The 23809-nt window shown below is 39.0% G+C and overlaps 1 protein-coding gene across 3 annotated transcripts in view; it reads right to left on the bottom strand.

The window, feature by feature from the left end:
• SPIDR (scaffold protein involved in DNA repair) overlaps positions 1-23809 on the bottom strand; it is a 198039-nt gene that overhangs the window by 56057 nt on the left and 118173 nt on the right. For 2 of the 3 annotated variants that reach the window (XM_048286747.1, XM_048286748.1), the window contains exons 9-10: positions 12509-12719; positions 10429-10679 (exon numbers count right to left, since the gene is read on the bottom strand). The exons of the other annotated variant lie outside the window; for it this stretch is intronic. In XM_048286747.1, the coding sequence (XP_048142704.1) occupies positions 10429-10679; positions 12509-12719 (462 nt within the window). The remainder of the gene's footprint in view (positions 1-10428; positions 10680-12508; positions 12720-23809) is intronic. 3 annotated transcript variants of the gene reach the window in all.

The following is a 23809-nucleotide window of genomic DNA, read 5'->3' as shown; positions in this document are numbered from 1 at the left end:
GTTTTGCAGTTGCTTTTGTTATTTATTTTTAAATGCCCTCTCGACTAACTAGCTTCCAGAAGAAGAGGGGGGGAAAAAAACCGTAAAAGCAAAAACTGGGAGAAATCAGAGAAGGATAGCTGAGCCATCAATTTCTCTAGACCAAACCCTTAGGTCCAATTCACCCTGTGCTACTGCCAGCCACTTACATCATTCACAGCAGAAACTTTAACAGTCCAAACTGGTGCGCTCAAGACTTGCAGGAATACTGCTTATTCGCAATATAGCCTAAAAGCTAAACACAACATAATTTTAGTATCTGCATAGCTGCAGAGCATTATTTAAATAGAATAGCTTTTAAACAAGCAATACTCCATTTAAAGATGCAAATCTCAAGATTTGCTGCACTAAAAGTTTTCATACAAAATCCTCTTGAATCCTGGAAAACTTGTTCGTTAGAAAGGTGCATGCTGTTCTAATATATATATCCTATGTCAGCACAAACAGCCTTCATGTAAACACGCAGCCGGGAGTACCATGAGTAACAACTCTGTTTCCATCAGAAGCCCTTTATCCTGCGTAAGAGGTCTGCACGCTAATAGATGTCCTAGGCTAACGCTAACTAGCTACAGCTGGCTCGCAGCTATAAAAAGCATTAATGAAAACATAAATACTAACTTCTCCACTTCCCTCAGCCCGTACGTCAGGGCTGCGCAAAGGCACCGCTTTCCAAGAGGTCTGTGTGAATGAACTGGCTGCTCTGAACCAGCTCGCTCTGGTTCTCCCGAGTTTGTTTACTGAACAGCGTGTGCAGAGACACACTGGGGGATGCAGGGGGAGAGAGACACGCCACGTGCCCTCCGGCAACCCCGAGCCCTGGGCTTCCAGGGAGGGCTGGGATAAAGGCAGGAAATATCTGTTCACCAAGGGGCTGACCCACGGGCAGAAAAGAGTCAGTCTGAACACAGCCCGACGTTACCATCTATCCCTGTGTTTAGCCGTAATATCCCTTTGCTTTGCTGTTACAGACTCGGTTACAATAAATAACGCGGGCAAGCGACACTCACGGAGCAGAGAAACAACACCTCGTACCTGAGAGTTCTGCGCACTCTCAAAACTTGCTACAGTACTTACATTTTTATTGTGCCAAGTATAAAACTAAATTGCAGGAAAAAAAGGAAAGAGACTCAGGTTTATCCAGGACATATAGCGAAAAGGAAAAAAGCACCTATTTCTACTCCATGGGACTAAGAGTTGCAAATTGAGACCAAAACATCTGGATACTGAAGTGCTACAACAACCAGCAATTTTTATTAATCCACACTGCACACAGACAAAATCTTCATTATTATTTGACTATTGGACTGATTATCTGCTCTGTTAAAATAGTTGGTTTTATCGTGAAAGCAGTTACTTTGCCACCATCTGCTTCTGTGGATTTCAGCAGGTTGACCTCAGACAGAGAAAAACCCTTCCGGTGTTTGCAGGGAGGCCAGGCATGTTGGCTTGCTATCCAATATGCTAGGCTAACCACAAGCCTGAATCAATAAGTAAGAATCATACCTAGCTTTTATTTTTTATTTTCATTTTTATAATTGAAATTCATTTATACACAAGGTCGATCAGGAAATTTGGGATTCTTCATTGAAAAAGTTTAGGAAGACTCAAAAGTACATTTATCTTAAAAAAAAAAAAAAAAAAAAAAAAAAAAAAAAAAAAAAAAAGTACCTTATTTCCAAATACCATGATTCCTCTTTCTCACGATTTTGTTCAATGCATGACTTTTTCATTTCTTCTGATTTGCACTACCCAAACAGCAATGGCAACCAGGCAGATCACCCCCAAATGCAGCTTCTATGTATTCAGCAGGGATCAAACAAATCACAAAATGCAACTCATTTGTCTATGCAGGAGTTCCCTAAATCTAGCACATAGATGTTATCCTATGAGGTCCAACCCTTGCAAGCATTTAAAAAGAAATTACCTGATTGCAATTCATTGATTTGCTGAAGTTGCAACCTCTAAACCAGATATGACACCTCTTTTTGCTTTGAATTCTCCTCCTTCTCCTTGCACATATAAGCTGATTTCCAACTAATTTCTTAAAAATCCACTACCTTAGTAGAGTCCCTTCCCACTTGTTTATGCTTAAACATAAACGGCCTGAGAGACACTGATTTTCCTAACTGTTCATGCATCCACTTCAAATACCTGTTTTCTCAGAATGTTATTGCTATGATTCTCCCTCAAACCCTGGCAGTCCAAATACAAATGGTGACTCATACACAGAAGCACCAAGGTATAGATGAGCTCCTAACCCAGATATTTTTCATCATGACTAAACAGCCCAAGCTGCAGCAAGAAAGTTTTGGCAGTTTTCAGCTCCCTTGGAAAGGAAATAACCACTTACCATTAAATTAAATAGAAATAAAGAAATTAAAAACACTTTTGGCAAGATTAGGCACTGAGTGTCTTTGCTAACATTGTCTTCCACGTCCCACTTATATTATGTTAATACAGCCACTTAATTTATAGCTCCATATTGAAGATGTGACATAACTTGTTCCAATCAAATTAATTTCCTTGAACATTTTTCCTCATGTCAAACAGAATTTACAAATTTTGGCATTTGTTCAGAGGCAGTGGAAAATGCATAATCCCATTGTTATAGGACAAAGACAAGAACATCTGTAGTTGTCATGACTAGATCATATTTGAATTCAATAGTGGGGAAAGCTGCTGCCTCAGAGAGGAAATCCACAGCTTCCAGTAGACCAGGTTATTCAGAGTTCCATCCAATCCGGCTCTGAACACTTCCAGGGAGGGGGCATCCAGAAACTTTCTGGGCAACCTGTTTCAGTGTCTCGGCACCCTTAAAGAATTTTTTCCTAATATCTAATCTAAACCCACGCTCCTTCAGTTTAAGGTCATTTCCCCTTGTCCTATCACTACATGCCCTTGTAAAAAGTCCCTCTCCAGCCTTCCTGCAAGGCCTCTTTATGTACTGGAAGGCTACTCTAAGTTCTTCCCTGGAGCTTTCTCTTCTCCAGGCTGAACAGCCCCAACTTTCTCAGCCTGTCAAATCTGAAACAGCTCTGAAGTACACTTTGCATTCACTCCTAGCCTTAGGCACTTGTAAAGCATGTTGTCCAGAGGAGTCCACACTGCAGTCAAACACACACCTCCAATAAAGTATCTAAATTCAGCCTGTTACAAAACCAGTTTGAACATTTATCAGGCAGTATGTATCAATTAAATAATTCCTTTTTTTCTCATTGTAGGATGAAAATTAAAAATAACTAAATCTCTCTTAACTGCCAACCCACTCAAACCCTTACACTGTGAAGTGTAATATACAGGAAGTTCATCCCAGGCCTTTGCTCATCACTTTTCCCATTTGAGGAGCATGTTCTTCTCCAAACGCTGTGAAAAGCCCTTTTGTCAAAAGAGGGAGTTGAAGCATTAACTGAAATGAGTTCAAGGATTTCAGCACAGCAGATCCCTACTCAGTGCGATGCTGCTGACTGCCTTTGGCTGTGAGAAATGGAACAAAACCAGCAGCCACCAGTCAGAACTGGCACGTGAATGTAAGATAACCTTGTTACATTTATAACTTACATACCAATTTTAAACCACAATGCTTACCGAAAGAACTAATTGTCTTCTCTGAGGAGCTTTGTTTATTTGCATTGTTAGCTGTATCTTCATCTTTTGCATTTTATAAAAAAATGTAGAAGAGCTTAAAATATAGATGTTCAGGCCTACGTTTCAGCAATATTGTCCCTTTCAAAGTCTGTCTTTTCTTAATTAATAGAGCATGCCCATCATCTGCACAGAACTGTGTATTCCTGACTCTTTGAGTCTCAAGACCTCCTTCTTCCCAAAAGAGTATGTTAGTAATACTTTTCCAAGGAGTATTGATCCGTTATATCCAACAGAAGCTTTTACAAAGCTGATGACAGAAAGTTATTTCTAAGAATCTTCCATTTTGGAAAATCACTATTACATAAAATCTGCGCTGATGTTTTCACGCATGTGCTCTACCTCTGCAGATACTTAAGGCTATGCATACAAAGACTGTTTACCTGCCCAAGTGGCAAAGAAATGCCATGTAATATTCAGGTGGTTAAAATTCTCTCCCAACTGCTAGCTCACCTCCATCCAGGCATTTATAACATTTAACACTGCTCATGGTTCTTGCCTTCGGGTACGATGGTAGAAGAAAAACAAATTCCAGAGACACAATCTGACTTCTACAAAGGTTTCTGAGAGCTTCAGCACAACTTTAACACCTCCTCCAGGAAGTCGTGTAGTCAGTGAAATGTAGAGGTGTAAAACACACATGGAAGATTTCTGCTCTCAGTTCTATCAACCACATAACTTTCAGAGATAAAAAAATTCAGGGGGAAGAAAGGTCAAAGCCAAGGAAAAGATTCCATACCTTTTACGTAGGCCATCTTAGAATAATTCTAACAGGTGCTGGAAAATTACTATTCTTGTTTGAAACCACGGAATGTACAACAGCACATACCTTGACTGTGGCTCTAGGGCTGGAAAATTACCTTTTCAAATTGTTTGCTTTCTTCTCCCTAGACTGCTTTCTACTGTAGGATAATGTACAGGGACCACATCACTCTTCCCATTCCCACCATTTATACAGTCCCTCAAAAACAACCAATTGGGTGCATACAGCCATGAAGCAGATGGCAGTGGGAAATGAGGTGTTCAGGTGCAATAAAGCTTCCCCAGCTTCCTAAAGCCCTGCATGTGATCATCAGAGGTGAGAGGTGTGAAATGGTATGGTTACAAGGTAAGTGGTGGGGAACACAGAGCTCTACATAACGAAGCTTCTATACCACTTACCTGTCTCTCTGTGCTACTCAGGTATCTCTACAATTTCTCTGTCATGGGGAATACATCCTTCTCGACCAAAAAAAAGGCTTGGGGTGTGTGTGTCTGTCTTCTGTGAGCACATGGGTGCTTTACTGATCAGACTAAGCACTTGAGTATGGAAGAAACACAAGCAACCAGTGTCCCCTTTTTGCTAGATGCATACAGGAGCCTACACACAGTATTGGCCACCTGATGGTTTCTATTCCTGTCCATTTGCTTTCCAAAGAGACTGAAGCCCTGTCACACTTGTGGTCTGTGCTGGCTATGGTCTTCTTAAGCCTCTTTTCTGTACCAGCATTTTTTATCACTGCCCTGACATATTTCAGAACAACAACAAGTTGTTTAATTGCATATTCCCAGCACAGGGACGAAAAACGCTGGTGTACATTGAAGGGTCTTTTTTTTTTTTTATTTGTACAGAGTATATCAGATAACAGTGCTTTCACCTTGCCCTTGGACAAAATAAGACTATGTAAATATTTAGCACTGAAAAATAAACAGCAATGTCAAATTAACAAATTGTTGTACTACGGTGGCACTGGAAGAAGCCCAAGTTCCATTTGGTCGTCTGCAGCATCAGCAGCAGGGAAAACAGACTCTCAGGGCTATCCAGACAACAGCATGGGGAAGCTACAGTGTTAACTACATAAGACAATTTAAAGTATTAGTTGGACAGTGTGATACCAAAGATGTTTTTCCAACAGTCTCTTGTTCTTACTCTCTGTTTTGGCGGCTCCAGTTTGAGAATTACAAATAGAGCAGGGTGGAGGCAAAAGGGAATAATCCAAGTGTCAGGGAGTCTTTACTGTGAATAAAAAAAGGAAAAAAAAAAAAAAGAGAGAGAGAGACTTCAAAGAAGAAACCAGTTACTAGAGCTTGAACCACAGCTATTAGAGGAACTATTATAAGTCTGTCAAGTAGCAATTAGACTACTTTGCAAGAATATTAAGAGCACGTATCTTCACTTCGGAGAAGGATTTGAAAAGGGCAAAAATAGAGAAACTTTTTAGTTTATGGAGTACTCTCTACTGCATTTCAGTTACTTATTTCCTGTTTATTTTCCACTTGAAAAATCACATCCCAGAAACATAATGTAATTTTTAAAAACTTGCATTTATGACCATTCAATTTAAAATGTTTTGTTGAAAAAAATACAAAAAACAAATGGAATGCTGTAAACAGATTTAAGTCAGCCACAAAAAACATTCTGACAGATGTTAGCATCTGTGAACATGGATCTTTCATGACAGTCCTTTCCAATCTGGGCTCTTTTCAAATAAAAATACCTCCAGAGTTTTTTTATGTTGTTTTTGTTTATTTCAATAAGCTTTATAAAACGTAAGGTAGGTTTTCCATACCAGAAGGACGACTTTTCAATATATTAATCCATCTCCTTGGAATGCTAGTTGCAGCATCTGACACTCAACTTTTATTTGTGCCTGTTGCCAGGCGTTGACCCATTGATTAGATCTGTGTTAAGATAAACAGCAGAGATCACTGGATGAAGAAAAAGGGGAAAAAATTAAATCTAATTTAGAAATTAATTAGTTCTACAGGATTATCACTTGCCAATAAAACTGTTTTACGAAGAATTACATATGAACAGACTACTCAGAAACTTGCAACAACTTGCGAGACCACAATGAATTACAGCAACTGACTATCATGTTTCTGTGGGCCTGCTCAGAAAGAGAAATGTGATTGTCCTCACTTCTATTTCTCCCAGCCACTCAAACAAATCCTCAGCTCTTCTAAATATTTTGCTCCCCAAGGGTCCTGCTTGCATGGTGGCAGACCTTTCCACTGCTCTGTGATCTGGCAAATGGAAAACAAAATAAAGAGCAAAACTGAAAGAACTACAGATGACAACTAGTGCAGAGATGCAGATCACACTAATTTTTAAAGTAAATATATGATCTTTCTTTTGTTCTTGGAATAGAAAGCTATAGCAGGCTTTGTGCAGGTAGGAAATAGGTTGAAACATGCCAAGAGAAGTGAATGGAAAATTTGTCTAGTCACCCACAGATTTCAAAGTGTGGATTCACAGCTATAGCTAGCATTGTTTTCTACCAGCAGTGGTTAGCTCTTCATGACAACACCCTTTTCTGTCCAGCCTCCTCACGCAAATCCTCCGAGTGCTCAGACCAGTTTAACTGCCTAATAGTCCTAAAAATGCATCTATTTTAGTTACACTGACTACCACACAACCAGCCCTGTCCTTTAAGGCACAAAACTGACCAGCTCTATTTTTTACTAAACTCACGTGGCCTGCTCAAAACAAACAGATACTGGCAGGAGCAAAATCCAAATTATACACTGCTTTATCCCAGGAACACAAAGTACAAGGCCAACGCAGTGAGTCAGACACCTCTGGGCCAGTGAGCTCCTCAGGTTGACAGGAGTCTCTTTGGGATCCTCATACTTTGTAAGCCAGGACATTTTAAAAAAGAATCAAAACAATTGGGTTTAGACAAACATGTGTTGTGTCATTAACAAAAGTATCTATCTGCCATCAGAGGGGAAAAGGCAGCAAAAAGCATGCCAGGAATGTTGGAAATGGGCAGACAGTCACAGCGAGTCATATTTTCTTCTTTTTTTTTCCACCCCAAGAAACTCCTTCAGCATGAAAAGTCCATTTGCAAGTGCAGTTAGTTATGGGGGAAAAGGCAGATATTTCAACAATAATACAGGAAATGTGGATCCAATTTATGGACAACAGAAGCCGGAGAACTCCTCAGTCTCTGCAAAGATTTCTCAGCATCCTTGGAAAATGCTTTGAATACTTCAGCTGAGCAAACTTAAACCCTTCAAACATATCCCTTTGTCCATCAGTAAAAGGCTATATTCCACACATGTGTATTTATGAACAATAAATGCTAGATGCATATAGGCAGCCCCGTAGTTTCTATGTTTCACAAGTGTTAGTTTTAATTAACTAAATTAATCCGCTTCCTTACAATCAAAATAGAGGTTTCTCCCACAACTTGCCAGTCTCTTACTAGAAACCGGATGCCTTGAACCAAAAGCATCACTTCCCCTACTCCACATTTAATTTCATGTTTCTTTGCAGTTTATTGTGGAGGTTTTTATGCTTCCCTGTGCCAACAGCATCTAGGTTATTGTGGAGTGCTACAAAAGAAGATATGCAGTAAACCAGCCTGTTGAAAATACTAATCAATTAGGTATTATTGTACCTTGATATCCAATTAGAATTTTTTGTTTATGAAACAATGAATAATCTAACTCATCTTGCCTCATAAAATACAAACCTTGTTCTTAGGCAGTTTTACTTTACAGAAAGAAGTTTAAAATAGGGGTTTTTAGTTACAAAAGAATAAGCCATCAGTTGGTTCGAAGGACTGCCAGAGGGCCTTTTTGCTCACTATCAGGTGACAGACATAGATGTTTTTGGTAGAGGAGGTCTCATGTGGATGTTTATCAGCCATGGAAATAGCAGCTGAAAAAGCAGCAAGAGGTGTTTTTCATTCCTCAGTCTGTAAAAGAAGTGTTCGTTCTCCCCTTTGCAAAAGAGAAAGTGGGTTGGTTTTTTTGATTCAGGATCCAAAACACAGTCTGATAGCTGTGAACAACAACAAACAAACAGTTTTCTGAGCTATCTATGAAATTTGAGGAACTTTTAAGAGACCAGTTTAACAACTGCACATGAGAATACCCAGCTACAGCATGTACGTAGAAGCAACAAGCTCTCATTTTTTATTCCATTTCTATTTCACGTTTGACATAAGAAGTGCAATCTAAGATTTCTGCTTTCTTTCACCCCATTCCTGTGAAGGGTGTGGGCTCAGGCAGGTTAACTACCTCAAATTGTGTGACTGCAAGTTAAGTGTACTTTTGGTAAAGAGTTGGAAATTAAAAAATCAGCTTGAATAACAGTCTGTCAGCTGCCCTGACATTTGATCAAATGTAGCTCTCTGGAAGAAAATCTACATGGAGGACTACTGTCCTCAAAACCACATATCAATGTGGGCTGGTAAAGTACTTTTTCTTTTTAAAAAAATATATATGTTATAGTAAGAATGAATTAAATACAAAGCAAAGAGTCCACACAACAAGATGTATCAATTACTTTAAAAAAATAATGTTCAATATAACTATTATATGTAAAAGAGCTCCTAAAAATGTTGGGGACAAGGCTGTTGATAATTACTTTCCTGTGGGTGATGACCAAGCTTGTATTTTAGGAAAGAATAATCTTCGTAAGTTCCTTCTGGAGAAATTTTATTTCTGTAAATTACCCAGTGGCTTACAAGGTACCAAGAATTGAGAGAATTCTAGTATTTCAAAAACTCAAGAAGAAGAACTGTTGAGGACACCACTATCCACCTGCAGGGTGGCTCAGAGGAACTCAAATTCTTCAAAACTGAGAAGAAACCTTTCAAAGCCTATTGCAAATTACATCTGGAGAGTTCTCAACAGGACCTGTTAAACTAATTGCACATCTCCATTCAAGTCCCAAACTCTGCAGGAAGAAATGTTTACTTATGTCCTGAAAGGCTGAACCTAGAACCTCAATACAAGCTCTTCTACTATAATGCACTTTAATCATCTTCCTGAGTGAAAATAAAATCTGATACATCTTATCTTTCAAAATTTGAAGCCAAATGAACCAAAAGCTAGTGCAAAACCAAAGGAAGAAAATGCAATAACAGATACAGCTAACACAGATGCAGGGTTGCTGAGAAAAACTGAAATCAGTCTTTGGCCTCAAACCTTGAGAATCATAAAAGGAGAAGGAAAGAATTCAATGGTTCACTACTGGTCAGAAAGGAAAACTGTTTGCCATATCTTTTGTATTTAAGAAAACGAGGTCCAACTCTTGATTCCTTCCACTGTAAACAGAACAGTGTTAGAATGCAAAGACTAAAACATAAGAGGCTAAAACAACTGGTTGAAAGCTGCATGTTCCATGGGGTTTGCATGTAATGTTTCCACAATGCTGCTCATGTTTTGACACCACAACACTTTTTACTGTAGAGGAATCTTAACTGCTGTGGCCTCCAGATTTCCAGAAGTCAACAGGATCTTTTTCCAGTGACTTCACAATGGAATATACACCTATGTTTCTCTAATAGCACCTGCGCAAAATCCTCATTATAGAAAAGCCTTTCATTTCTGTGTCTCTCTATGTATTTCTTTTTTGTTTCAAAAGACCATTGCATGAGCATAACTTACTACCAGAGCATACCAGAGACTGAAACAGGCAAATGGGATGTAACAATTATTCTGTGAAGCTCAAGGAACAGTATACGATGTTCTCAATTAACTTCTCACTAATTCATTTTCAGTGTTCCTGTCATCTGTTGATGACGTAAACATAGACAGATCCTTTCCTTCCCTGGGCAGGACTACTTCTGTGTCACACTATACCTATGAAAAAACGGCACCACTCCCATCAACAGCCCCATGCCTTCCTTGCTGAGTGTGCTTATTCCCCATGGGCTGACAACTAAGAATGACATTTCTGAACTCCCTCCTCTTTGGTTTCTCATATATCACAGCCTCAACAAAGAAATTGCCATGCATCTTATTACTCACCTAACATTTGGTGGATCTGAATTCATGCCAGGTGTTGCACAAAGAGGCTTATTTCCTTGAGTATGGCTCCTGTACCCTTCTCTTGCAGGCAAACAGTACACCCTCTGGATAATGACTCGTACCTGCACCTCTCTCCATCCCATGGCTCCCTGGCTTTCAACCATGTCAAGCAGAGAATCATTAACAGCACTCAGTGCCAAGGGATGCTGTTTTGAATCACCATTGTTACGAAGTTGTGGAGCACAAGCAACCTGGTGAAGGAAAACCCATTAAGAGAAACATTCCAGAGAACCTTGAAACTGTGTAGAGCTAGAGAGGAAAAACGTCAGCATGAAAAATCAAGTTTCAAGTGCAAAATCAGTTTCAAAATACTTACTGCTCCTAAGGTAACTTGCAGACTAGTGGCCAGTTATTTATTGTGTATTTTTAATAAACACTCAAGAGAGTTGCACACATGGTGTGCTTCTGTATTTAACTGGTGCTCTGCACTGAGCTAACTCAACCCCTGAGAGATGAAGGTGACACCAGCAGGAAAACAGAAAACAGATATTAGCCCTTATGATTCTTCCCCTTGAATGGAGTTTCATTTTTACTTCTTTGATGTTCTGTTCCTTCCTCTTCTAAAAAAAGAGTGAAATTCATCTTGAATGCTTCCGGACTTTCAAATAAAGTTGGAAACGAACAGGTGCCTTTTACAGACTAGTAAGCCAGTCCTCAGACTTACACATTTCAATGGAAAATATTTCAAAGTAAAAGAATTAGATGATTAATGAAAAATACAAAACTTTTAAGGCAAAAACTTTAACTTATTTTTTCACTACTTTAAAAACATATTTTATTAATAAAACCTTCCAAACTTGCAAAATAAACTTCATGAACACTGCAGTTTGCCTTAACCTAAATTAGTAATGTAATTTATCTTAATTTTAAAATAAATCTCTCTCGATAAAAATTACATGCAGGTATAGACTAACATGGTCAGTATATATATAGGTCCCTTTGCAGCATGAACCAATTTTCTATTTTCACAATGAGACCTGTTTTTATAAAAAGCTGGATGCCAAGAAAGGTTTTCAGAGTATCACAGACTGTACCATAAGTATTATACACCAATAAAGAAGAATTTGCAGTATTTAAAAGAAAATTGTGGTACAACACTACCCTTTGTCTACAAAGTAGTTGCAATAAAACTTGTCTACCAAGTTTTAAATGAAGTGGTTTGTTTGTTAGGAGCAATGAGGGGAACAAGTAAATTGTTCTGGTTTTCAAATACCACAGTAGAAGCTTTTTACAAGTCAGAGTTGAAGCAAGAAAGGCGATTAGGATTTGATTTATGTAACTTTTTAATTCTCAGGCCTATAATGGGAATTATATATAAGGCAAACACAAAATGTTGACACTCATTGCTCCTCAAACTTGAAGGGCCAAACTTCTCAAATATTAAGAACCATTTAGGTAGCCAATATAAAGCTTTTACAAGAGCCTTACTTTCAGAAAGTGCTGGCACAGACTATGAAGAAAACAAATCTCTTAAAATACCTCAGCTTGTACGACCACAGTTACAGAAATGCAGAGTCAGTAGTCATTTTAATACAAATAAAGTCAAAATGGGAAAGAAAACAAACTGAAGGGGTAGGAATGGGGGATGATGTTATCAACTGATGCTTTAAAGAAAGGATAGGATCAATAAGGAAATGAGTTAAGATAAAGGAATAGGAAAAAGGAATGCTTATTTAAAATAGAATCTTGAGTGAGTTACAAGAAAACAGCTATTTTTTAGCTATTCAGCTATAAAGAATATGAGAAAAATCAATGAAAAAAACAAGTTGTAATTACTGTTTAGCACAGTAGTGAGATTTCAGCAAAATAACCTCACAGCAGTTCAGCATTTGGATGGACTAAAAGCCTCTACTAAGAAAATATTATTAAAATAAACACTGCATATTAATTCAGCCTTGACTAAATGAAAGGGGAAACCAAACAGGTCAGTAATTTACAATTTTTGTTTTTCTTATGATTTCCAAACATCTGCTCACCAACTTCTTACCAAGTGCTTAATTGTGAACCAAATGGACCATACCTGATTATCTGAAGGTTCCTGGTGTAACTTATCATCAAGGTCATCTAGTCTGAAGGTCTGTGCCAAAGATATAATATTCTTCCTGATAAGCATCTTTGTAAGACCATATGTCTTCTCTCTGGCTTCTGAATGTTCACTGAGTAGCACCTTCTGACTAAAGTAAGTGTTCATGATAACAGGAACATCTGCATTTTGGAGAAGCAGTTTTTGCCTGGAAAAAACAATTTAAGTGGTATCAAATCCATTACAAGTTAAACTACTGATAAGCACTATTTAAAAATGTGTGCTGCATTGCATTTCTCTCACCTTTTTTCTATATTTACCACCAAAACACTTCAGAGGTGTGTTATCCTAATTGCAAATTACCCATCCCACAGAGTCGGCTTGGCTCAGCCATCTTAGCTCAGGCATAGCCCTGGGCAATTGGAGATCCACTGCACCCAGGGACAAGTTACACATGGAAGCCAGCTGAGCTGCTGAGCCCCATCTGGTTTCACACAAATGCTACTTGGTGTCTCTGTGTTGTTAGCACAGAGCACCAGGACCCTCTGCATACAGTTACTGAGGTGAAAGCCATGAACAGAAGACTATTAATCCTGCTCCGTGTTAATTCAGAGCACTGCTCTGCTGGACCCAGCCTGACCCTTGCCAGACATTCTCTGGTGAGTGCTTGCCACCAACCCAAATCCATTCTCATGCAGCTGGCAGCAAGCTGCTTCTTCCTCCTCTATTTTTCTAAAAGCAAAATCCTATGTTTTTCTTACACTGTGCTGTATATTATCTTGCCTGTGCATTTGTCACTGTAATAAATGTGCTCTCCTAGATCCAGTTTTGGTTTCTAGTGCCAATGTAAATTCCCAAACAGCTCCACAAGCAGCAATTTCTTACCCACCAGATTAAGGGAATGTTTGCAGAATCTCTAAACACACGATAATTTCATGCCAAAGCATGTGTTGATGTTGGGTTTTTCTTATGCTGGTATCACAGTCGCACATTTAGAAGTACACTTTTTATGCTCAGAGGACACACATCTAATGAAGTCAGCTAACAAAACCAACCAGTAATCTCATTTTCTACAGACCATCAAAACAGACCAAAATCAACTTGGTGACTTTACCGCATTCTGAATTTTTCTACTATTAGATTTTTATCACCTAGGAGTAAAACAAGGCCTCCTGCCTTGGCAGCAAAGCTGTGCTGACCCGAGTTCAGAACTTCACCCTCTAGACTGCTCAGCAGTTATATTATGGAGATGAAGCAAGTTTCCACGTCTGTGACATTGTTTCTCAAAATGCAACCATACAGAGTTAAAAAGCAAAATGAAACAATGAAACACTCAAAAATACTTATTTCTGATCTCAGTCCATACAAGATCTTCACCACGGTCTCTTTTATAACAGACGCCTTCGTTCTTTAGAGAGTGGATAGCTAAAGGGAGATTGATGTATTCATATTTTCAAAGGCATAGGAAGAGTTGCAGCAAGTTTTAAATATAATCCCTGTTATTTTATAATTAGGAAAATAAAACAACAGCCAGATGATCTCTGCCTTTTAGGAAAAAAGGATACATTTAAAACTAAGCTCACAACTTAGAACTATGAATCACACATATGAATTATGAACAAGATGCATTGCTTCTACTGTGAACACTCAGAGAAGTTATGATTTGAAACAGAAAATTCATGAAAAGTTACAGCATAAAACTAAGTCCTGAACTTCACCACAAAGAAGCCTTACTGCCATCTGTGAGCTCCCCCGATTTAGGAGAGCAGCAATTCATGTCTAAGGGACACCGAGTCCCTTGACTTCAGATGAATTTGCTAACAAAGCTCCCAGTTAAAAGCATGACAGTAGCTCATAAGGCTGCTGAACTGACATTGCTTGATAATTTTCTGCATTACGGGATTAAAACTGAGGAATTAGCTTGGTCAGCAAACTGAAACACCTCTGATTCTATGAGATTTTTAAACTGTCACTTACCCCCTTTTTTCTAGAGAACAGAAATGTACATAAAGCTTACTACAGATCTTGGAACAGTTTGGGCTGTCTTTATTTGCAGATGTGCAATGAAAATTTTAGCACCTTCTTTCTTGAAATGTCTGTGTTCAGACCCAAAGTAAACAGGAAATCTCTCTGAACACGAGACCATTACGTCACTAATGTCAGAAGAATGTTTGCTTGATCTAAAACATCTCATTCTCTAAAAAAAATACTGACGTTAGTAGCAAATCATTTGTAGAAACTTTGAGGTTTATGGTTTTATTTTTATTTTCCTGAGCAGGAAAATGTGATCAGGTTTTTAACTTTCTTTTTTTTTAAGGCAGGTAGGTTTTACCGATACCCAAGTGACGTGTGCCTTGCTTTTGCTACGCTTATGCATTCCATGTCTCGAGTACTTCTATAATCGCCAAGAGCTTTCCTGGTGAAGCACTCATTATGTCATCATATCTTTACATGGGTAATGCATAAAATAATGGCTAGTTGGTATTTCCACAAAGGAAAAATGGGGACATATATACATTTCCAGGAGAAGCCTCCCATTTCTTAAATGCAATTAGTTCACTAAAAACACTCTCCTGAAGAAATCACTTGGTTTAGACCTGCAAAAATGTGCACAGACTTAGCAGTAATTCTTCAGTTACATCAGAGGAATATTCACATATATCTACTTAAATCTTCCCTATTTCACAATGGACAGATACCTCACGATGAAAAGAACCAGGAATAAATAGAAATAAATCCCAATTGAAAGAAATAACAAAAAAGTTTGTAATAAGCTCATTATTTTGTGCATTTAGATGGCTGAATGGAAATATTTTGTAAGTATACATACACACAGAAAACAAAATTATTTATATTTTGCATACAATATATAGAATAATTGTACTGTTTATTTACATTATTACCAAGTTTTATATACATTCTTCAATATGAAGAATAAAATTATTAATATAGTATCAATTAATTGAATGAAAACTCTTTTTCCAGAAATTCTTTCTAGTATTGCTCAGCAAAATCAAGCTCTGCGGGATGGGAACTTTGACTGTCATCATGGCAGAAATCTCTGCATTGCCCCTGTATATTGTTTATACTTTTCTCTTTGCAACAAAGGCAACCACGCTAGAGACACATGTATACCTTAATTCTTTTTGTCTGTTTGACAGGTACAGATCAGGGCAAAGAAAACCCAACAGGCTGGAAGATTTGGGACAAAAAAAATCCCTTCCCCAAGCAATCCCTGCATGTGTTTGTTGCCCCTGTGCCTGAGACACCATAACTGATCACCTTAACTTTAAGCATCTGTTCCAGCTGCAGATTCCCTATACCCAGAAGCAGCCTTACTCTAGAATACAGAGTACACTCTGTAGTATCCTCTTAGATATAAAGTGTTAAATCAGCATTGCAAGCTTTCTGTGACCTCTCTTAAATTGCTTCTTTTCTATCTCCTTCATTATATTTTAAAAGTTAGTTTTCAAAGAATGAGAGACATCATCTCATTCAGCTAACCACAGAGATGATGGGGAAAAAAAAAAAAAGCTCATCACAGATTACAAACCCCCCTGAAACAATCTATTGTCCTCTCTGATTTTTCTTGCTCAGAAAAGGATATTTAAAAGTTGGATTAGTAGTTGACTTCCTTTGTAACTGCCTTTAGACCTTTGTAATGACATGAAGTAGAGACTGGGAACATTCTATACTACAGGGCATTATTTTCCTGGTATGTAGACCATCAGCAATTGCTGTAACTGGTCACATGCTAAAGGAACATGAGGCAATAATGTTATTTTTTTTATTTTCCAGCAGCAGCTTGCTTCTCTGTCCAAGAATGTAGCTTTCTTTTTCTCTTCCTCCCTCCTACAATGGAGGCTATCTGGCCAAGTAGAAGCAGGAGATGTCCTTGCCCACTTCTACGTTAATTGTGGTCTGTCCCCATCCGAGATGCGAAACGCTGCAGAACGTACAGCATGGCACTGGGTAAAGGAGCTGACGTTTCAATTTGGGGCAGGGTCTTAATCCTGGGGCAAACAACCAGTGGGTTTGCAGTGTGGTCTGCCCTGCACAGCCCATCCACAGCCAGCGAGGAGTTGTGACTCCAGCAGCAGCGAGCTCACAAACCACACGCTTCCGCTCAGTTCTGCTGACATCAAACGGTGGTGCTGGTTCATGAACTTGAGAAGACTCTGGATCACTTTAAATTAGAGAACATTTTTTTTTGTTCACTCTCCCTGGGTATTTTACTGGGCTTTTGTTTTTTGTTGTAGTTTTTTGGGGTTTTTTTTTTCCTTTACAAAGTGTAAAATGCCTTGAGTGTTTTTTTTTGAAGAGTACACTGCATTAAATGAACACTCTTAACATTTCAGTGACCTACAACTTGCACTGTAATTATGAAACAGGCTATTCTCAAGTCTCAGAACAATGATCTCTGCGTAAAGAAGGTTTAACATCCACCAAAGTAGCACAGCAGTAGTACATGTAGAAAAAGAGTGTGCCAGAACCTTACACTGTTGCCCAGAAGTATGAGGAATCATTGCACATAGGAACAACATACAGGGCCCATCCCTGACTTCCTAGGAATCGCTTGTTTTATCCAATGTAGAGGAAGTTGCTCATGCTGCCTCTTGCTTAGGGTTGTGTAGCATTTGCAATGCTTTATCTGTGAAATGTCCAAGAAATGCCTGAGCATTGAGCTAATGATAATAACTAAGAAACAAACCCTCCCAAAACCCCAAAAAAACTTAACAAGTTCAGACAGATCTCTGCCCACCTATCACCCAAGGACAGTAACTATCTTCTCAGTATATACACCAAATCAACAGGCCATTTGGGACAGACCTGCTTTCTGCCATGCCTAGAGATTGCCCAAACACAGACTTTTCATCCATGAATGAGTAATCTCACCACTTGTGTGTGAGTCTCCATCAGCGTCACTGACTACCCCTGTAACGCTGCACGGACACTGCGATTCTGAGCTCACATTTTACAGTACCTAACTTCTTCCCATGCCCCAACGTCAAAGACAGAAAACAAAAATCAGCTGGTATCTCTTTCTCTGAAATTACCTTATTCAAAGCAACAGATTATTGTGGTACAAGTTCTCAAGGCTGGTTGTACTCTTTTCCCCATGAAAAAACAGCACTAACCATCCAGACCAACGTCCAGAGTCACATATGGCAAACATACAATTCTCAGCTGTGTCAGGTTTCCAAACAAATGTGGCTTTGGCACCTCAGAGTAGCAGGTCTGCAGAAGATGTAACAACAAAAAGCTACCCAAGCTATGTCTGAAACTTCTGCTTTTAAAGTATGATACTTTTATTTGTGAATAGAACAGCTAGATACTTGTTTTGTTCCCCTACTGGAAAAATACTTTGTCTGAGGACTTATTCCATGACTCCAAGAGACAAAGAAAAGAACAAGAAGCTGTTAAATGTATAGATTTGTTACAACCCAATCTGTCACCATTTGTCACTGAACCTTAAGCACAAAGCAAACTAAGAAAATCAGTAAAACAACACGAGTAATGAAAATAAATCTTTTCTATTGCAGTGTAAGTTCTTTCTGCAAAATACTACTGTACTTTTCAACAAAATTACCTGTAAACCTAAGAAATCACTCCAGGAAGAAATTACAGTACACAAAGCCAACATTTTTATCACTATATCATTTTACTAATTTCAGAGTAATCATATAAACTAACCACTGGCTTGCCATAGTGCTGCCTTTTGAAATATGACACCCTGTAGCATGAAAAAAAGTTGTATGGAAATTTTCACATTTAAGAAGAGCTCTGCTATAAAAAGCTTGTGGTTAACATTAAGCATTATTATACCACACACCCAGTGCTCTCACCTCTGCAGGGAGCTGCACTGTATGCTAACTGAAGGGGATGTACAGGTCTTCTGAAGTAGGAAAGCACAGATGGGTATCAAACCAAATCTCATCCACCTCCAGGAAATTATTCTAATATCAGGCTTTACAAAGACTGGAAAGCAGGGAAGTTTCTCAGGGCTCTCCAGCCACTTATTTTTGGCTATGAAGAAAGCACCTGAAATTTCTAGCATTCTGGACCTAAATTCATCATGGTGAGTCTTAACCTTTGGCACCATCAAAACATAAAATTCCACTCACAGGTAGTGCTTACATACAAAGTGGCATGGAAATGATCTCTTGAGCTGACTGGGGTAATACCTTTGAGAGAATTCACTAAAACTCTACTCCAACTGGGATGCTGAGATTTTTTTAAATACCTAATACGTAAGTCAGACACAAAACAATTAGTATTAAAAAACCTGCACACAATAAAGCATTAAATGGGAAAGTTGCTTTAAAAACAGAACAAAACCACTCCCCCACACACAGTATGAGGGTGTTACAAGTAAGTAGGGGGATATAAATATCATGGTTATCTTTTCATAATCAAGAGGTTATGAAAGAATTCCAATCTGTGTGTTTACCCCATAGATCAACTTGTGTGACTAGCCATGAGCTCATCATTCAGATTACTTCTTCCCTCTGCTCCCAGTGCTAAACTGCACGTAGGGTTTGAGGTGGCTGAGGCAGCCACCATACACAGAGGGACATACCAGAGGGATTCTGAAAGGAGAGAAAAAGGAAGCAAGCAAACTGCAAAGTGACGTCAAATTAAAACTTGTGGTGAGTGTTAGAGAGAACAAAAATGGCTGCACTGGTGTGAGATCAGAGGCCCACCTACCCCATACTCTAGCTTAGAGCAGCAAACAGCAGATGTTTGAAGACTATGAAAATAAAAGCAAGCACCTAGTGAAAGTTCTGCAGAACACTGTCTGATAACTTCTAAAAACTTTCAGTTTAGGGACTTCCTAAGGCAGAAGTAATATCGTTGTATCTAACAGTCTTGGGTAGACTTTTCTTCCAGGAACCTATGTGCCTGCTTTTTGACCACTTGCACATTGACAGCATCCACAACATCCTGTAGCATCCACCATGCTCTACAGTCTAATTACACGCATCTGAGAAACCACTTCCTTTGATTTGTTTTGATCTGTCACCTAGTGGTTACATTGCTGCCCCCCACTTCTTGTTTTTAAGAGGCAGTGAACAATCATCCTTCCTGATGCACTTCCTAATACAGACCTTTATCACATCCTCTCCCAGCCACTGCTTTCTCAAGGTGAAGAGCTCTAGTCACCCTAGTCATTTCTCACAGGGAAGCTGCTCCATATATCTCTTCTTGTCACTCTTCTCTGCTATTTTTCCACTTCTGCTACATACCTTTGATTTGGAAGACTGAAATCCTAATGCAGAAATGCACCACGAATTTCTACAGCGACATCATGACGGTTTTGACGCCATTTCTACTCAAGTCTTATTTTACCATGTATTTTCCTGATCATTAAATGAAGACTAAGCTGACATATTAATGAAGCAATCAGAACACTAAAAACACATTCCTGGATACCAACAATCCAGACTCCATCATTTTGTATGTGCACTTCACATTTACCTACAATTTCCCAGCAGGAGAGCCTAAGTCCTTCCTCCAGCCCTAGTTTTAGAGCACTATGAGGGTGAACACATGCCCCTGTCCATAGGATTGTGAGGACGACAGCATGCCATTAAATACGAACTTGCATAGTGTTCTGTTGTACAAAAAGCTGTCCAATTCTCTGTTTTCTTCATTGATACCATGGAGATTTGAGGCAACAGGTTACACCAACAACTCCTCTACCAGTGGATGAAAGATCAGGACTGTTGCCATTCTGCCACCATTACACACAATGTCACCACGCCTGAGGTATCAGGAGAAGCTGCTTCTCACACCAGAACTCTGCAATATCCACTCAAGCAGCTGAGGGCCATGTGTTAAAATGAAGAACTTGAACTTGAGACTTTCTGACCAAGGTATGGGGAGTAAGGGTACTTTGTTGGTTGGTTCAAGTTTGGAGGACTATTGGAAAAACGTTAATAAATAAATGCCATTTTAAAATGCATTGTTCAATGTTTTGCAGAGATTATTAAGAACACTGTCCTCTTTTTCCATAGACATTTGGCATTTGCTATTGGCAAAGACTCCTTACAAGTCCAGTCTCGCATTCATGCTCACAGGTGTCTTCACATGCACAGCAGCAAGAACAAATAACTATGCCTGAGCAAACTTCAGAAAGACAGATCAATATACACATATGCTCGATTTTATTTAAATATTTTATTATCAAATCTAGTATTAAAAAAACCCCAGCACAACTACTAAATAACCAAAAATCTTCAATCAGACTTGTTCTTATACTCCTGTCTTGTTCTGGTACTCATTTCTGGGCATTTCCTATTGTTTCTTTGCCAGGCCATGGAGCAAGACCAAATTCTGGTTTTATCTGGTGAGGTCACTTTTTATCCAGCCAAATCCAATGCTGTCAGCACAGGAAGAGTAACTGAAAGTAGCAGTCATTCTGGGTTCTCTGGTAACACAACTGGGAGTAACAAAAGGTAGTGAGAGCTTGCTCTGAGCCACAGAGCACAACAGCAAAGCAGAACACTCCTTCTGAGCTGGTCAAACTCTGCTTCAAGCAAGAAGATGCCTCAAGTAGCCTGGAGGTCTCAATGAATATCATCAGGCAAGGCGAAGGCTGAACCCCTGGTACAGAAAGCTGCCCTGCAGAGCTCCACAGGTCTTTAGGCAGGTTACACACCAAGTTTTCCTCCACTACAGTCCACTTCAGCTTTACTGAGCTGAGAAAAATCCTTTTTTTCACTTTATTTGCTGCCACTATTGATAAATGTGTAACAAAAGTAAAGGTGGTGTGGATAAGCCAGGTAGCACAGAAATCTCTTTTAGGCAAAGTCCTTTCTGCAGTAATCCGCTCACAACAATCATCAGTGAAAATACAGCAGTGCTAGTGACCAGAGTGGAAACTTCTTTACCGAAACATCCTGGCGGAGACATAGCCTAAGTGAAACCTTCTGTGCAAGGAAGAAGTTCAGCGTCTCAGCCTGCCACAGAAACACTGATCGTATGTGATAAAAAAAATACCTTTCTTCTTTTTAGGTTAGAAAACAGCCCTCAATAGTGTGTGTACTTTGAAGTTATCACTCACAAGAATAACTTTCAAAGCTTCATTTTGCTTCTATGCAATACCACATATCTTCTCCCTTAAATCACCATAGGTGGATTCTATGGCATAGCTCTCTCAGTCAAAACAAGGAAAAACACTTTGAGAAATAACATTTAAGTTCAACGTTCTCCTTGATGTTTTTTTCTTTTCTGAAAATCTTAGTATTCCTGTGTTACTTTAAAGACATAATTGCACAGAACAAGCAAAAAATTCTAATTCTAATATTGAAATATTATATGGTCTACAGGTCACTGTTAACTTGGCTTGTTTTGTTTCACTGAACAGTTGCAATGACACTTCGCAACCAGATCACATCAGATATGGGAGAGTTTTCCTACTGCATCACACTATTATATGCTCAAATTTCTTTTTCAGACTCATGTAAGAGGGCTGGTGACTCAGCAGAGCAGAATCAATAATGCAATGAGATGGATGAACCCCTGGACTGTTTTTTTGTGCTCCTATTAGACTTCAGAGGCCACACAGCTTCAGCATGTTCTAGGTTTACTTTTCCACATCAAAGAATATTTATTTTTAGAAGGAAACAGTCTTTTATGCTTCAGAGAGAAAAAAAGTTAGATGTATAGTGGAAAGATGAAAGCCCTTATTATTATTTTTTTTTTTAAAGTACATGCAGCCCTGCCTCAATTTACTATATTTAAAATACTCCAACATCTACCAACCCAGTAAGTTTACCCACCACAATCATCTGGTCTTGCACAGTCATATGAACACAACTCCTTAAAACTAATCAATCAAAACTAAACATAAGCCAAGCAGAAAGAAGTGGCAAAATACCAGACATACCATTAAAGAAATAAAACCTAAGAACAACTAAGGACAAGAAGGAGATCTGTATTTTCTTAGAGGAGCTAAGAAAACAGAATTGCAACTTGAGTCATTGCTTGAAGCACTACCACAGTAAAACCTCTACAAGCCTGATACAAACACAACTGCCAAAAAAAAGGGCCATCAATGACCTCTGAAAACTGGAAAGAGTCCTGGCAGCAATGAAGTTGTGACTTATGATCACATAAGGGACAGTTTTCTGATAAACCACTTCAGCTAAAGCTCTCTGTGGAAGCAACCCACTTCCAAGGCAGAGGAGCATTTTGTAGCACGCCTATCTCTCACTATTGCACTCTGCCCTCCCCTGCCAAAAAAGCAGAAACAAAGTCTTTGAAGTTGTGGGAAAACACCTGTAAAAACATACAGATTTTGGAGAAAACTGGTGTGAGAGACATAAGGTGGAAGGTGTGCCGTCACAGACATCTTGGCCCTGGCAAAAACCCTGAAGTTTAAAGTGAGAATGATATTCCAAAAACAATAGCAAAATTTGCCAGTCCAGAGAAATGTTTATGCAATTAAGGGTGAAACAACTCCACTACACACACATTTCCCAAGCAAACAACCGTAAGTTAATCAAGGGCTCAAATATATCCCATAGCATTTAACAATGGATGGCATCCCTACTCTCAGGCTTGGAAGCTGCATATCAAGTTTTGGAAGAAGGGATTTTGCAGCCAGATTTGAAAACCTGAGAAATATTAACCTAAAGAAGGAATGCTGACTGACTTCCTATAAAGGAATCATCATGCGTTTCGTTTTTCTTTTCCATACTGTCCACTCTCCATGTACCTCCACTAAAAGAACAGCAAATGCAGTATTGCTGTACAATACCCCAGGCTTTACGTGACGTACACAGGATCTAAATGGCCCCAGTTTTTGAGCCGAGTCACAGGCTATCACAGGCAAAACCAAGAGAGGGAAAAAAAAAAAAAAGACAAAAATGATCAAGCTTCAGCAAAACTACCTGCCTTATCTCCCTCTACAGCTGAAGCACTAGGGGTAAGAAACCATCTTCTAAACTCCAAAAGAAACAAGTTTGTGCCAGCAGATAATGATCCTCACATATAAGCAGAAATTCTTCATTTTTTCCTACTGTGGTGGCAAGACTCTCCTCGATTGCTTATGCATTTATTTTGTCTTTTATTTAGAAGTGTTTCCTCCTCTTTTTCATCCAGGCCAAGGGCCAGCTTCTCTTACATCTCCTTTCCCAAGGAGGGCATCCTGGTCTGCAGTCACCCTGCCAGGCCCTTCCTGCAGTGCTCCTCCTGATGCTGGTGCTCTATGAGGGAGCAGAGCGCTTCATACTCCCATTCATCTGGAATTCAAGATGGACCTGAATAAAAATGATTCCCTTGCTCAACTGC

This window comes from Corvus hawaiiensis, chromosome 26, assembly GCF_020740725.1.
Source record: "Corvus hawaiiensis isolate bCorHaw1 chromosome 26, bCorHaw1.pri.cur, whole genome shotgun sequence".
Taxonomy (NCBI): domain Eukaryota; kingdom Metazoa; phylum Chordata; class Aves; order Passeriformes; family Corvidae; genus Corvus; species Corvus hawaiiensis.
Note: the sequence above shows the minus strand (reverse complement) of the source record. Positions and strands in the feature narration are given on the sequence as shown.